Below are 15,069 nucleotides of genomic sequence, written 5' to 3' on the forward strand. Positions count from 1 at the left end.
TTTGCAGGATTTCATATTCATGCTGCCCATAATTTTAGGTTTTATACATACTAAGAGAGAATTTTAACAGATAGTCCCATCTGTGTAGTAGGGAGAACACTTGAAATGTATTGAAGGAACAGAGAGCATGAACACTGAATGTGACCTTGGCCAACCCTGGCCTTGTCAGGAGAGGAGTTCATTCAAAGTATGATCTTACTTTACCTTAACAGTCTACAGAGGGAGCTCTTCGTAGCGGTGCTTCTTTAAGACCATCATGGTAGAGCCGATTACTGCCAAGAGTTGGAATTTGGAATGGGGCGTCTGTCCCAGTCACATTTCTTAAATATCCACTAGGGGGCAGTAAAAGACACATAAATTTTTCAAAAGGCCAGATGCGTGCCAATCGATCAGGCCACCACATCCTCTTTGCATATCTTTCAGCCATCCGTGCATAGTTACAAGATAATGGATTTCACGTCCAACAGCAGCTTTGGGTAAAACTGGAGATACCAGCAGCTACAGCCTACGTGCAGGTCTTCCTCCTATTCAGGCTAACATTAGTGCATAAAACTTCATTTGATACGTTGGTCCCTGATTGTATTTTTATTCAATTCACATTAGTTCAGTGATTCTCAAGCGGAGTGAACATCAGAATCACCCTGCATGCTTTTTCCAAAGTACACATGCCCGGGTCTCCTCCCAGATCTATTAAATCAGAATTTCTGGGGCTGGGGCCTAGTTAGATAGACTATATTTTTATCCTAGCCCATGTGTTCTTGCTAAGAACTAGTGCATTAGTCCTTAACTTTAATAACTGGGGGGAAAGGGTCACTCGAGTAAAACCTCAGAGGAGAGGTGAATGTGAATTCTGGAAAATCTCTTTCCCTTTTAAAAATAGAAGCCACTGAAGGATCTGGTGGCCAAGGGAACACAAAGCTCTGAGGCTTTCCCATAGATTGTACCTATATTATAACAAGCCAGGAGCCCGGGCAGAAGCTTCTGGAACTGGGGAGGCCCTGGCAAACTCAGCATCTGTGGTTACAGCTCCGAGAAGGCCATGCTCAGGGGCCAGACTCCTTCGTGTGTACCCAGAACTCAGACACCAACATTGCCTGCCATACTGAGAAAATCTTCCCTATAGTATTCAGGAAAAAGAGGCCTTTAGTTTTATCTTAGGAGAGGTAGATGGGCATAGAGAACCTGCAGTAAGGTCAGATGTCCTTAGTTCTCATCCGAACCATCCCACCAGCCAGCCCGGGGACCCAAGGCAAGTCACGTCACCTTTCGGAGCCTCATCTTCTCAGTTTGAATTATGGGAGGACTGGGCGGTGTTGATCTCCGAGGATCCTCCTGGTTCTAAAATTTCAATGATCCCATTAGTATTAATAATCATGATTTGTATGGTCCTACCTTGGCAAAGAGCAGAAGAAATATTCAGTAATGCAGTGAATGACAGAGACTATTGACCATGTAGTTTAATTTATTTAAGGCATATACACTGAATTCAAAGGAGAAAATATTGCTCCCCATGATATATTGAACTGTTAGTATCTTCAGCATAGTAAAAGCTTTCCAGAGGGAAAAATTACCCATCAGTGCAAACTTCACATTTTTCACTTCTTGATCCATAACTGCCATTTCTCCAGCATGCTTATATTTACTGTGAGGGGCCAAATATAGGAATGCTTTGGATGCATATTAAATAACTACATAAACGTCAAGGTCACAGTTGCACGAAAGGCTCAGGGGAGGGCCCTGGGAGGCTTGCATTGATCTCTTGTGAACTTCCATTCCTGAATCCTGCTGACAAGGGGAAGCAATTGATGTGGACCATTATTAAGGTTTTAAGTGTTTCTCCATTGTTAAAGATCTTTTACAAGCCCGGAGTAACCGATAGTGCCCAAGGAATTGGCAAAACCTTCACTTAGAAATATAGGCTGGCCAGAGAGATAAGTAAAACCCAGAGTGCAGATGTCATGGGCTGAGCTGCTGCAGCAAAGGTGGAGGGCCGGGGCGAGTCCGGGGCTGGGGGGGGGGAGGGGCACGCCACCTCCTTGCCCCCCCCACCACCCGGGCATGGCTCTGAGTTATAGAGCCCAGAACGGAAGGCCTGCTTGTGAGTCTTGCACGGCCCGGCAGAAGCTGCAGAGAGACTGGCTCCCTCTTTCCCATCTGCCTCCAGGCTTCTTCCAGCTCCCCTGCCCCCTCCAAGTCCAAGTCTGTGCACTCTCCGTGGCCGCACAGAGGACCTGATGAGTGTCCAGGGGAATTGGGTGTGCATGAATCATACAGCAGACCTGCAGATCCAGACTGAGTGTCTGGACTGGTCAAGTGCCCCAGATAATTATGTGAATGTGCTGCTGACCTGGAGCTGGAAAGACAGCAGATATTATGGATGGCAGAATCTAGTTTCAAAAAGATCTCAACAGACCGAAGGAGGATGGGCCCGGTCTGCTAGAGGAACCGAACGGGAGATACAAATGATAACATGAACGTTTCCCCGCACTAGCTCCGCGTTTGGTCTTACACTCGGCCCTTGGCACATTTCACTTTATCTCCTCCTTAGAGTGATCCAGTGAGGGTAGGGTTGTAGATCCCCATTTTTATTTTTTTAAAGATTTATTTATTTATTTGAGAGGTAGAGTGAGTACAAGCGGGGGTAAGAGCAGAGGGAGAGGGAGAAGCAGACAGTCCTGCTGAGCAGCGAGCCCAATGAGGGGCTCGATCCCAGGAGCCGCGTAACCGACTGAGCCCGCCGGGCGCCCCGGCCCAGCCCCATTCATGAGTGCCTGCGATGCGCCAGATAGTCCACACGGCACCGTCCACCTACTCTGACCCTCACAGAGAATATGATTCTCTTTCACAACACAAGGAGCAGAGATGGTCAGAGCGTGGGCACTGCAGTCCCACTGCCTGAGCCCCATCCTGGCCCTGCTGCTCCTGTGTGACCTGGGTAAGTCACTTAAGTTCTCGGTGTCGTCCTCCTCTGCACAACAGGAGTAAGATTGTTCTGAGGATTAAGTGAGATCAGGAATGCAAAGGCCCAAGCACGCAGAGCCTGACCCGTGAAAGGCAGCCGTGAAGCCCAGCCATCCCTATTTCTTAAGGATGAAGTAACTTGTCAGCTAGCTGAGAAGCAGAACTGGGATTGGAATCTCCATCAAGGATTGGGCACCCCGCTCCGTGGCGAGTCTGCTTGTCCCTCTCCCCCTGCCCCCGCCCCTCCCCTCTGCTCATGCTCTCTCGCCCTTTGTCAAATAAATAAATAAAATCTTCTTTAAAAATGGTGTTAGGCCATTATCCTCCTCCTTCTCTTCCTCCTCCTCCTCACCATTATCATATCATCATGAGTTAAATGACTTGCCCGGTGTTAGATCTCCGACAAACACCCGGGATTTGGACCTAGCTCCTGGGACCGAAGATCCGCCACGTTCCCGGTCCCCTTCCTGGAGGACAAGACTAAGGACAGTTCTTAGGTCACGACAGTTCTTAGTCCTGTGAAGACTCCCACAGGCAGGGCTCACTTTGTCACTCCTTCACCAAACATTGGCTGAGGTCCTGCTCTGTCTTGGGGGTGCAGAGAGGAAAAGAATGTAAGGCTAACCATTCTTTTTTCCCCACCAGGTTCGAATGGTGAAAGATGGCGACCCCTCCTGGAAGCCCACTTTTATTGTGAAGCCTGACAGTGGTTGTCAGGGCGATGGCATCTACCTCATTAAAGACCCCAGTGACATCCGCCTGGCAGGGACCCTTCAGAGCCGACCAGCGGTGGTCCAGGAGTACATCTGCAAACCTCTTCTGATTGACAAGCTCAAGTTTGACATTCGTCTGTATGTCTTACTCAAGTCCTTAGACCCCTTAGAGATTTATATAGCCAAAGATGGACTCTCTAGATTTTGTACAGAGCCATATCAGGAGCCCAACCCCAAAAATCTGCACCACATCTTTATGCACTTAACCAACTATTCCCTGAACATCCACAGTGGTAACTTTGTCCATTCGGACAGCGCTAGCACGGGCAGCAAAAGGACTTTCTCTAGCATCCTTTGTAGGTTGTCTTCCAAAGGTGTTGACATCAAGAAGGTCTGGTCTGATATCATCTCCCTGGTGATTAAGACTGTCATTGCCCTGACTCCAGAGCTCAAAGTTTTCTACCAGTCGGACATCCCCGCGGGGAGGCCGGGGCCCACGTGCTTCCAGGTAACCATTGCCAGTCCCAGCCTGAGTTCCCAAAACCTCACGGGGCCTGTGGAAGGCTCCCTGGCTTCCTGTGGGATGAAAGGTGGGGGTGGGGCGGCCAGAGGTGGGCAGAGGGGTTTGCGGGTGTGGCCTTGGAGGTTAAACCTGGGTCCAACTTTACATTTGCTAGCTGTGTGAATAGAGGCAAGTTGCTTCCCGTTTCTCACCTGTAAAATGAGACGAAGAGTACCTCCCTGAAAGGATTCTTGTAAGAATTAAATGAAATAACACAAGCACAGTGCTTGCCATTTATTTATTCATCCTTCCTTCCAGCATTTTGTACCACCTGCTTCGTAGGGCCCAGGCACTGTCCCAGGTACTGCGTAGACAGTCGGTCAGGTCTCCTCTGGCCGAGGCATGGAGTTTACTAATATGGGAGACAAATCGTTTAGAAAGCACCTCGTATAAAGTGTCACAAGGGCTAGAGTAGAGGAAGAAATGGACTGGGCACTGTGACATTGTGGGACTGTCTGACATTTTCTGGCTGTGAGTGAGGGTGGTCTGGGAGTGGCAATTGGACGAAGTCGGAGATTCTGGATAGGGCTGGGGAGACAGTGTTCTGGGGGGCATGTTCACAGCCCTAGGGGGAAGGGGGGGGGAGTCATGCAGTTCGAGGAATTGAAAGAGATTCGGTGTGGTTGGAGGGTGGGGTTTGAGGCAGAGCTTGGAGGGAGATGAGGGAAGAGGAGGTGGGAGAGGTAGGTCGCGGCCGGATCATGGAAGGCTGAGGGCTGTGGGGGCCCCCAGAGGATGTGCACAGGGGAATGGTCGGCTCAGGTTTGCACGTTACAAAGAACAAACCAGCTGCAGGGTAGAGAGTGGATTGGGCAAGGCTGGGAGCAGGGAGGTGACTAGTGAACCGATGGCTTTCATACAAGCAAGAGCTGATGTTCACTTGGATTGGGAAGATCTCGGTGCGGGTGGAGAGAATAGATCTGAGAGCCATTCAGGAGGTGCACGGGCTGGGCTGGTGACTGCTGGGGTTGAAGGGGTTGGTGAGGCAGTGGCGGTGAGGGACAGAGGAGAACCGAGACTGACTCTCGTGGCTTAGGCACTTGGATGGATGAATAGAAGCCACAGGAAGGGGACCAGGCTTGTGTGGGGAAGGTCAGGAGTTGGACTTGAACACGCCCTTGAAGAGCCTATGTGACCTCCAAGTGGAGAGTTTGAGTGGACAATTGGACATTTGGGCCTGGCGTTCAGGAGCGAGATGCTGGGGCCCGGCTGAGAACTCACCAGCATTCAGACAATGACGGAAGCCGTGTGAGGCTGCAGGGGAGGCGGGGCCTCAGAAGACTCCTGTGGGCACCACTGTTTAGGCAAGGGACAGGTGGGGGTGGGGGGTGGGGGAGGGACCAGCACAGGCCAACAAGAAGGGGCTTGAGGCGTAGAAGGGATATCAGGAGAGGAAGTACCTTGAGTGCCAAGGAAGACGTGCTTGGAGAAGGAGCAGGCAGGGATCAGCAGTGGCAAATGCCACTGAGCTGTCACACGAGACCAGAACTGAAATTGTCCACTGTGCTTCGTGATCATCGAGGATGATCTTCATGGGAGTGAGGGGGCTGGGGCCACAGCGTGGTGGCCCGAGCCAGAGCGCGGGAGGAAGGGGAGGGAACGAGAGTAGAGCTGTGAAGCAGGGCGAGGCTGGAGTCCGGGCACTCAGTAGACACCCGGGTTCCTGCCACCAGATACTCAGAGTGGGGAGCAGATGGTAAGAAGGAGTACCTCTGGGACCCTCTCCATCTCATCTTCCAAATTACTTTGTGGCAGGTGAATGTATAAAAAGAACACACAGAACACGCCTGTAAGCTTTGGAGCAGAACAACAAAATGGTCATCCCCAACGCCACCTCCCTACCCAAGCTCGCTTGCTAGCTACTGTGCTTGTCCCCATCCCACTTTCCTACCCACTCCCAGGGTCACAGTGTCTGGAATTTTATGTTTATCATTCCCCCTGCCTTAAAAAATACTTTTCTTATGCACGAATGTATCCCTAACAATATATATTGTTTTGTTTTGCTTGGTTTTGAGCTTTATAAAAACGCTACTATAAAGTATATGGTCTTTTTCAACATTCTTTTCCACCACATGTTGAGGTGGGCTGTTGGGACCCATTTCATTTGCACTGCTATCTAGGCCAATATCAATACATACGATTTGTTTGGGTTGTTTCTCGTCCTCCATCCAAGACTGTGGCAGGAAAGCAACAGGCCGATGGAACGAAGAAGGGAGGGGAGAGGCAGGGGGGCAGCGACTCTGATGGATGGGTCTAGATCTAGAGATCCGTCCTTAGGCCCTTGGACCCCAGACTCTGGTTCCCAGGTAGGATGTCTGTCCAGCTCAGCCATCAGGTAGGTAGCTTACGGCATTAGAAAGGGTAAGTGGGGAGAACTTAGAGATAGGACCAGAGAAAACAAGTCCGATCCCAAGCCATCAAAAGGTTAGGGCAAAGGAGACCGTTGCAACGTGGAGGCATCCAGGGGTCATCCCAGGGGACCGTGTGGCTGCATCTGTTTGATGGTGACGGCTATTCCAGGAGAGTCATGAGGGCCCGGCATGCACAGCCAAGCCACGGAGCCCTGGCATGGTGAGGGCGCAGGGGGGAGTGCCAGGGTGGCGGCTTTGCTGCTTGTCTTGCTGCGGACGGGCTGCGTGGGCAACCACTGGGGTGGAACCAGGGGTGCAAGCTGTGGGGAACTGGAGGGCAGACAGGGAGGGAGCCACTGGTTTGGACAGATGACGTCTAGCAGATGGAACCGCAGCCCCGTGTCTGTTTTCCTTTGCTTGACCACACTAACTGCTTCCAGGCCTGGGGTCAGGGGATGAGCACCGGACTGGAAGCAACGCTCCAAGGAGGAGCTCTTCCCCTTCGCAGCTGTGTGATCTTGGGCAAAGTCCTTCACTACCCTGGGCCTCTGTTTCTTTCCCTGGGAATCACCCACACTTACTTCCCCAGCTGCCTTCTTAGGAGCAGCATGAGATACTGTAGGTACAAAGCTTCGACGAGGAGTAAAGTGTTAGATGTTTGAAATTGGGTTTACCATACATTTCAGATTCACGGTGATTGACAAAATACTAGGTTTTTTTCCCCTTGGAGTCCTCTCTTACTTTCTTTATCCTCATCACTTGGTAAAACACTTGTTAGTTTGGGTCTCAGATACCCGAAGTAACTTGAAACCCGAAGATTGAAGGAAACGGTATGGTTCTGCTATGGAGTTGCTGTGTGACCTTACCTAAGTCACTTAACTTCTCTGTGCCTGTTTCCTCAGCCTCCTCCCAGGGCCATTGTCCGTCACATGTGAGATAAAGAGGCAAACTATAACGTTCTGTGCACGTACAAGAAATGATTTCTTTGTCGTGGAGCCCCCTTTGCCTGTAGCCTGGGCCGGGCCCACGTTGCTGCATTCCGGGACATAAACTCCAGCCAGCGACATTACGTTTATCTCAAACATGTGATTGTGACCCCTTTCCAATCATAGCCACAATAACTGCTTGGGAAATTGTGGTGGCCTGGAGCGGCTGCTGGCGAGGCTCAGGCTGTGGGCAGCTTTCCTGTAATCTGTTGCCTAGGAACGTCCCCCCCCCCCCAACCCCATCGTGCAGCCAGCCCCCCACAACACGTCCTCACGGCCCTCAAGAAGGGCAGCGGTGTGACCCTGGCTTCGGCAGTCAGGTCCATGTGGGGGTAGATGATTCATGTGGCAGAAAAACACACGCAAAGGAAAGGTTTCCCAGCTCAGCTTTCAAGAACATTCTTTCCCAGTTCTGTTGCTCCGTCTCTATCTTCCTTTAGCGCTGTGTCTCATTCTCTCCTTGGCTCCTGATCCTTTCCCTTAGATGTCTGAAGGAGACACCTTTCCTGAAGCCTAAAGTGCTCCTCTTTCTTCTTTGTTCTTTTGATCTCCTGCTCCCCTTTAGCCCCAGACGCCCCCTGGGAAGGAGATGAAGAAGCAGCTTTGTGGCCACGCGAGGGCTTGGGTTTCGCTCTCAGAGGCCCTGGGTTTGAGCTAATACAGGCTCCTTCCAGCCACGCGAGCTGGTGAGCTTGCCAGTTAACCTTTCTTCGCCTCCGTTTCCTTATCTGTCCTGCCACACACAGCAGCTCCTGTGTCTTAGATAGTTTGTGCTTTCCTGAGCCTGCCCATTTGTCCTCCTCTGTCTTGGCCTGGCAGGCTCGTTCTCCAGTCTCACTGTTTTTTGGAATTCAGTGCTTCCACCAAGGTGCTGCTTAAATCCCTCCTTCTCTGTAAAGCCTTCCTTGACCACTTCTGATACATAAGCTTTTTTCTTCCTTAGGGATATTCCCTGGGCATGCACTGAGACAAGCCCCGAGCTAGCTGTGGGGCAGGTGGCCATGGGTAAGGCACGGTCCCTGCCCCAAGAGGGGCGCAGATTATGGGGAAGACTGGCACCTGGGGATCACAACTGCTTGTCCTAAATGATGGAGAAGGGCCTCTACAGGGTGCTGCAAGAGCACAGAGAAGGGAGTAATTAACTTTGCCTGACCCAGTCAGGGAGGGCTTCCCAGAGGAGGAGCTGTTTTAGCCAGAGCTTCAGGGATGAAGCAGAATTTGCCAAGCAGAAAGGGGTGAGGGACCTCCATCATGGTCTGCTTTCCCTGCCCCCTTCCTGGCTGCTGCTTCTGTGCGCCTCCTTCTGAACCTTCAGGGCTGGAGATTCCTAGCACTCAGTGCTTGGAAAATTCCCTTATCTACAATCACTCCCTCAGTGTTCTCACTTAGCCCCGTGGCTAGTATATCCAGCTGCCTCCTTCCATTTTCTATTCAGATATCTAGTGGGACTCTCACGCTCAACATGTCCAAAATCAAACTCTTGATTTCCCTCCCACACCTAGTTTGCCATTGTTTTCCTATTTCAGTAAATGCACAGCGTTCTATCAGTTATGCAAAGTGAAAACCTGAGCCATTCTTTCTTCTTTTTGCCTCCTTCCTGGGTCTGCTACATAAGCCAGTTTTGCAAATAGACTTTAAAATACATCCTAACCAGCTCCACTGCTACCGTCCAAGTCTAGGCAGCCATCACCTTGCATTTGTACCACCGCAATAGCCTCCTAATTGATGCCCCATTTCCCACCCTTGCTGCTGATGGCCTATTTTTCTCACTGTAGCCAAAGTGATTCTTTTAGAACATGTCAGATCCAATTACTTCCCTTGTGCAAACTCTCCAATGGCTTTCTCATTGCACTTAAAATCCTGGCTCCTTACCATGGCCTAAAAGATGCTACACGATCGGTTCCTCGTCTTCCTATCTGACCTCATCTCCTACCATTCTCCCTCTTGCTCACCCTTTGCAGTTGTTCGAAAGTGACCTGGGTTCTTGCTGTTCCCTCTGCCTGGAATGCTCGCTCTTAGCTCTTCAAATGACTTATCAACTCACTTCAATCAGTCCTGATTCATGCATCACCTCCTGGGACTTTTGCTTCTGGTCATGATGGAATAACAAATCTGGACTAGAAGTCCTGCTGAAAACAACTAGAATACTAGACAAAATATATGAAATAAGTGGTTTCCGATTTTGGACAACAGGCAGCTCAGCACTGTGATCCCTGAGGAAGTGGGGAGTGGAACCAAGGGTGAATCCTATGGTTGCCACAACTCTAGGATATGGACACAGGGAAGGGGAACCCAAGAGCTGTGACCTCAATGAGCTGCAGAGATGGAGATCAAAGTTTGGGAAAGCTGAGGCGGCTGAAATTCTGTGTGCAGAATTCTGAAACGGAGGGAGCTGAGCTGGAAAAGAGCTCCAGAGCCTGCAGAGATCCCTGTGTCATTGCTGAGTGTTAGGCCACCCCGGTGTGCGTGTTGGTCCATACAGTTGGGCAAAGAGAGACCGGTGAACTGATAATCTGAACAACTCCCAGGCTCACACAGAGCAGGGAGAGATGTTCATGCTATGAGTAGCCAGTGTGGATAGTCCTTGGTGGTCACTGGGAGCATTCAGTGGAGGTTCCAGAGAAGTTATGCCTTAATGGACTGAATCTTCCCTGGAATGAAAGTTACTCTAGACCCAACTGAGTGGAGCTTAAACAGTAGGCCTTGGAGGTATCAAATTAATCTGCAAATAACCTAACTGCCAGAAAAGCCTACCCCCTTTTAAAAGAAAACAAAATCCAGACACTCAGCATTATAACATTCACAATGTCCAGCATCCAGCATCCAGACATTCCACAGAGCAGGTAAAGTAACCCATACCAAGGGGGGAGATCAATATAGACTCAGAATTATCAGAAGTGATGAAACTAGTAGGAAAAAGATGTTAAAACAGCTATTATAACTATGCACAAGATTTTAAAGGAAAATATGAGCTTAATGAAGAGAGATGGAAGCTATTAAAAGAACCAAATGGAACTTCTAGAGAAGAAAATACAAAATCTGAGATGAAAATTTCACTGAATGAGATTAGCAGATTAGACACTGCAGGAGAAATGATCAGTGAACTTGAAGACATAGCAATAGAACCTATCCAAAATGAAACAGAGAGAAGAGAAAATGACAGGAAAAATAAGTGAACAGACCCTCACTGATCTATGGTACAAAATCCAGTATTTTAACATATGTGTAATTGGAGTTCCCTAAGTAGAAGAGACAAGGAAAATACAGAAAGATATTTGCAGAAATGGCTCCAGATTTCCAAATTTGATAAAAACTAGAAATCTGCAATCCAAGAAGCCTAAGAAACTCCAAGGAGGACACACACACACACACACCAAAGCTTATCATAATCAAATTGTGGAAAACCAGTGATGATAAAAAAAAAATCTTAAAAGCAGCTAAAGAGAAAAGATACATTATGTTCAGAAGAGCAAAGAATAATGAAAAAGGTATTCTCATCAGAAACTGTGGAAGCCAGAAGACAATGGGATGGCAAGGCCTTCCCTGGTCATCGTTCTAAACCACCAACCCTCCCCTCCATCCACCATATCACACTCTTTGTGGCCTTAATTATTAACTTACTGTGATCTCTCTCTTCACTAGAATGTAAGCTCCAAGAAGGCAGGATATTAAAACATCATTTATCTTGTTCACTGCTTATCCCCAGTGCCCAGAACAGTACCTAGTTATTTAGTAGGTGCTCAATAAATATTTCATCAATAAAGTTGTCTTCCAGGCAGAAGAGTATAAAGGCAGAGAGCAGTAAAGCATTCTCGAACTATTAATAGTTTAGCACAATTACAGCCCAAGATGTGCAGGGGGAGGAAATAAAGCTGGAGTGTGAGATCAATGTCAAGTCAAAGAGGAATTTGTAGGACATGTCATGGAACTGGGGCTTCATTCTTCAGGCAGGGATGTTAGGCAGAGGAATGCTAATACTCTACATTTTAGAAAAATTACTCTGGCAGCCCCTTGTGCCAGATGAACTAGAGGGGTGAGTTGGAGAGCAAGAAACAAATAGGGAGGCTATTAAATTAGTCCAGGTGAAAGCTGGTGCATAACCAATGGAGGCTAGGAGCAGTGAGGATGGGCCAGTTCTGGAAAGCTCTTTAGGAGATAGGATGTACAAGAGATACATTGAGCAGGAGTTGGTGAGCAGCTAGATATGAAAGATGAAGGAGAGAGTTTTGACTTATGTAATTGGGTGGATAAGGAATACAGGAGACAAAGTCGATTTTAGAGAAAGATGGTGTATTAATAATCTATTGCGGTGTAACAAATTTCCCCAAAACTTAGCAGCTTAAACTTACAAACATTTATTATCTCTCAGTTTGTGTGGATCAGGAACCGAGGCTTAGGGGACTCCCTCTTGTTCAGTCTCTCGCAAGGCTGCAATCAACATGATGGCCAGGACTATAGTCACCTCAAGGCCCCACTGGGGAAGGAGCCTGAGGTTAGGCCTCAGGCCCCCCTGGCTGTTGGCTGGAGACATCATCAGTTCCTTGTCGCCTGGACCTCCAGAGGGCAGTCCACAACATAGCAGCTGGCTTCCCTCAGAGTGTGTGAGCAAGAGAGCAGGAGAAGGTATTCCAGGATGGAAGCCACAGTCTTTTTATAATCTAATATTGGAAGTGACATCCCATCATTTCTGTCCTCTGCTGTTTTTAGGAACAAGTCACTATGTGCAGCTCACATGCAAGGGGAGGGGATTACACAAGCACATGACTACCAGGAGGTGGGGATCATTGAGACCATTTTAGAGGCTAGTGAGTTTGGATTCTGATAGTGTGTTTGGATATGCTAAATTTGAGGACCCAACCTCCCAGTTGGGATTACTATGGATGCAGATGGATGTGTAGTTCTAGGGCTCAAGAGAGAATCTCCTCTCATTGGAAGGTAGCTTGGAGCCTTGGCATGAGTTTACAAGTAATGGCCCAGGGCCCTTTTCTTCCCAACTTGTTTTGGAAGCTTCTAGAAGGGCCGAAGGACAGATAACTTGGAATCCCCAGAGTGCCTCTGGAGCAGGAGGTATGCAACACATAATTGCTGACTCAAGTACTTGTATGGGGCAGAGTATCATGTGATTGAAAAGTTCTCCCCCTCCCATCTCTCCCCCCTTTTGACAATTCCTGCTGTGCCATCAAACTGGGGAGAGGTTTTCCCCTCTCTAAGCTGCAGGTTTGTGATCTGCATAAAGGGATTGTTAGACTAGATTAATAGTTTTTCAAAAAAATATAAAGCTTTTTTTCCTCTGGGGAACCCAGTATTTGAAATAGGTAAAAGTAATTTGATCTGGCCTCCCCAGTGCTTCCCCAGAAAAGAAACCCATTTTGAAAAACACTGGACCAAATAAATTCCTGATTTTTTGCCAGCTCTAACATGCCAGAGTTTCATGACAAGATCAACTCTAAGCTCCTCTCAGACCTGTTATTCTGTTTGTTGAGATGCCTTGGTGCTACATAGTTCATTGAACTTTTGAAAAGACAAAAAATCGTATTTCCTTGAACTTGTGAAAAAATATAATAAAGCTGACTTTCATCAAATGCTTACTGTGTTTCAGGCACTGTGCAAAATATTTTACATCGCATTATCTTTATTTGTCCTGTCCCCCCCTACTAGACTGTAAGCTCCAAGAGGACAGGGAGCTTGTCTAGTCCACTGCTGTATTTCTAGAAGCTAGAATAATTCCTGGGATATAGGAAAGCATTCAATAAATATTTTTTGAATGAATGAACTAAGGTCAGTACTAGTCTTATTCCCATTTTACAGATGAGGAAACTGGGGCTTAGAGCTGCTGAGTAACTTGCCTGTAGTTACACAAGTTAAAGGCAGAACTAGGATTTGAAATGAGCTCCTCTGGACTCTAAAGCCATTTCATGCCATTTCTCAGTGGTAGGATCAGTAGGAACCTGCAAAGAGAGCTAGCCTATATTGGGTACCTCCTATATGATGAGCATAACCCTAGGTACTCTTTGCTTCCATTAGCAGCTAACCCTGCAAATTAGCTATTGTGACTCTCATCTTTCAGATGAGGTATATGAAGCTCAGCGAGGCTAAGCACCACACCTAGAGCAAGAGATGGAAGTAGGATTGGAGCCAAGTCTTTCTGACTCCAAACCATTTCTGTACAAGATCCTACATATTCAGTTACATGCACCAAAGTTTAGGTTCTGGAAAATACCACACCATTGGTGGGGGCAGGTCAATACGGCTGGTGAGATTTTGCCTTCTCCGGCTTTCCTGTAGCTTTATTTCCATGAAACCACTGTGCATTGAACTGAAAGCGTCCACCAGGCTGAGAAAGAGCGAGTCCAAGCTTCTGAGATGGAGCAAAAAGCAGTTGATGACTAAGGATGACAAACGTGGGCTGCATAGCCTGCTGCTCTCTGTAGCCTCATCAACACCACTTGCCTCAGCCCAGGTCTGAAGTTAGACTGATGATGTCACCAGAGTCTCTTAAAGGGCTCATCACTCACAGCCACTTGTCATATATTATTCAGCGCATCTATAATGCATGTAACATTTTCTACCAAATTTCCATTCCTTTCTTTTCGTGACCAGGGAAAGAAAAATAGAGTCAGGATGACTTTTTCCAACTCCTCATCCTTACTGCCCTTCACTGAAGAATAACCTCATCTTGAGTTACCTCCGAAAATGGTCATTCAGGCTCTGGTTTCATTAATAAGGATGAAACTACAGTTTCACAATTATCATCTAACTAATGCACATTCTATATAGACAAGTAAATGGATTTCCCCCCACCTTTTCTTCTGGTGTCCACAGAGATGGGGACACAGCTGTCGCTTTTTCTTTCTCTCTCCGTTATTCTCCATCTTATTTTTTTGAAACTTTGGGACTGTATCAATTCTGTTAGAAGCTTTCTACCTTCTCACCTCCTATAGAGTTAATGAGAGTCCCCCCCGAGAATCTGACGTCCTCATGGTTCGAGTGTGAATCTAATTAGAACCTGGGATCTCAAGGATCAGGAGGAATCATGTAGGGGAAGGGTTGTTTCAGGCAGAGGGAATGAGATGCCAGGGTGGCTCACCCCATCCTAGGGCTTGTGAGGAACTGAAAGAGGCCAGAAGACAAAGCTTCCCCTGAAGCAGCCTCTGGACGGAAGGGCAGGCGTCAAGGACAAATGGTGTTGGAGTTAGCCTGGGGTGTGAGCCAAGGCGGTGACACAGTGCTCCACACCCAGAAGGGCTTGGTGCCTGGTTTAATGCTCTGTTGTCACCATCGGGAAATTGTCAATACTTCTTGAACAAGGGGACCCCCGTTTCTGTCTTGCGCTGGATCCCACAAATGGTGAGGGGCCAGTCTTTGGGGAAATCCACTGGCCTGAGACTCAGTTTCTCCTTTTGTAAAATCGAGAGCAGATCCCTCCTTCAAATACACTGTCATGAGGATTAAATGAGATTATGAATAATCGGTGCATTGTATAGTAAATGGTGCCT

General features: G+C 48.0%; 1 protein-coding gene across 1 annotated transcript in view; it reads left to right on the forward strand.

The window, feature by feature from the left end:
- Positions 1-15,069, forward strand: part of TTLL11 (tubulin tyrosine ligase like 11) — a 229,112-nt gene that overhangs the window by 87,341 nt on the left and 126,702 nt on the right. Inside the window, exon 4 of the mRNA XM_035015895.1 lies at positions 3,607-4,182. Coding sequence (XP_034871786.1) covers positions 3,607-4,182 — 576 coding nt within the window. The remainder of the gene's footprint in view (positions 1-3,606; positions 4,183-15,069) is intronic.

This window comes from Mirounga leonina, unplaced genomic scaffold (genome assembly GCF_011800145.1).
Source record: "Mirounga leonina isolate KUSES-001 unplaced genomic scaffold, KU_Mleo_1.0 Mir_170, whole genome shotgun sequence".
Lineage (NCBI taxonomy): Eukaryota > Metazoa > Chordata > Mammalia > Carnivora > Phocidae > Mirounga > Mirounga leonina.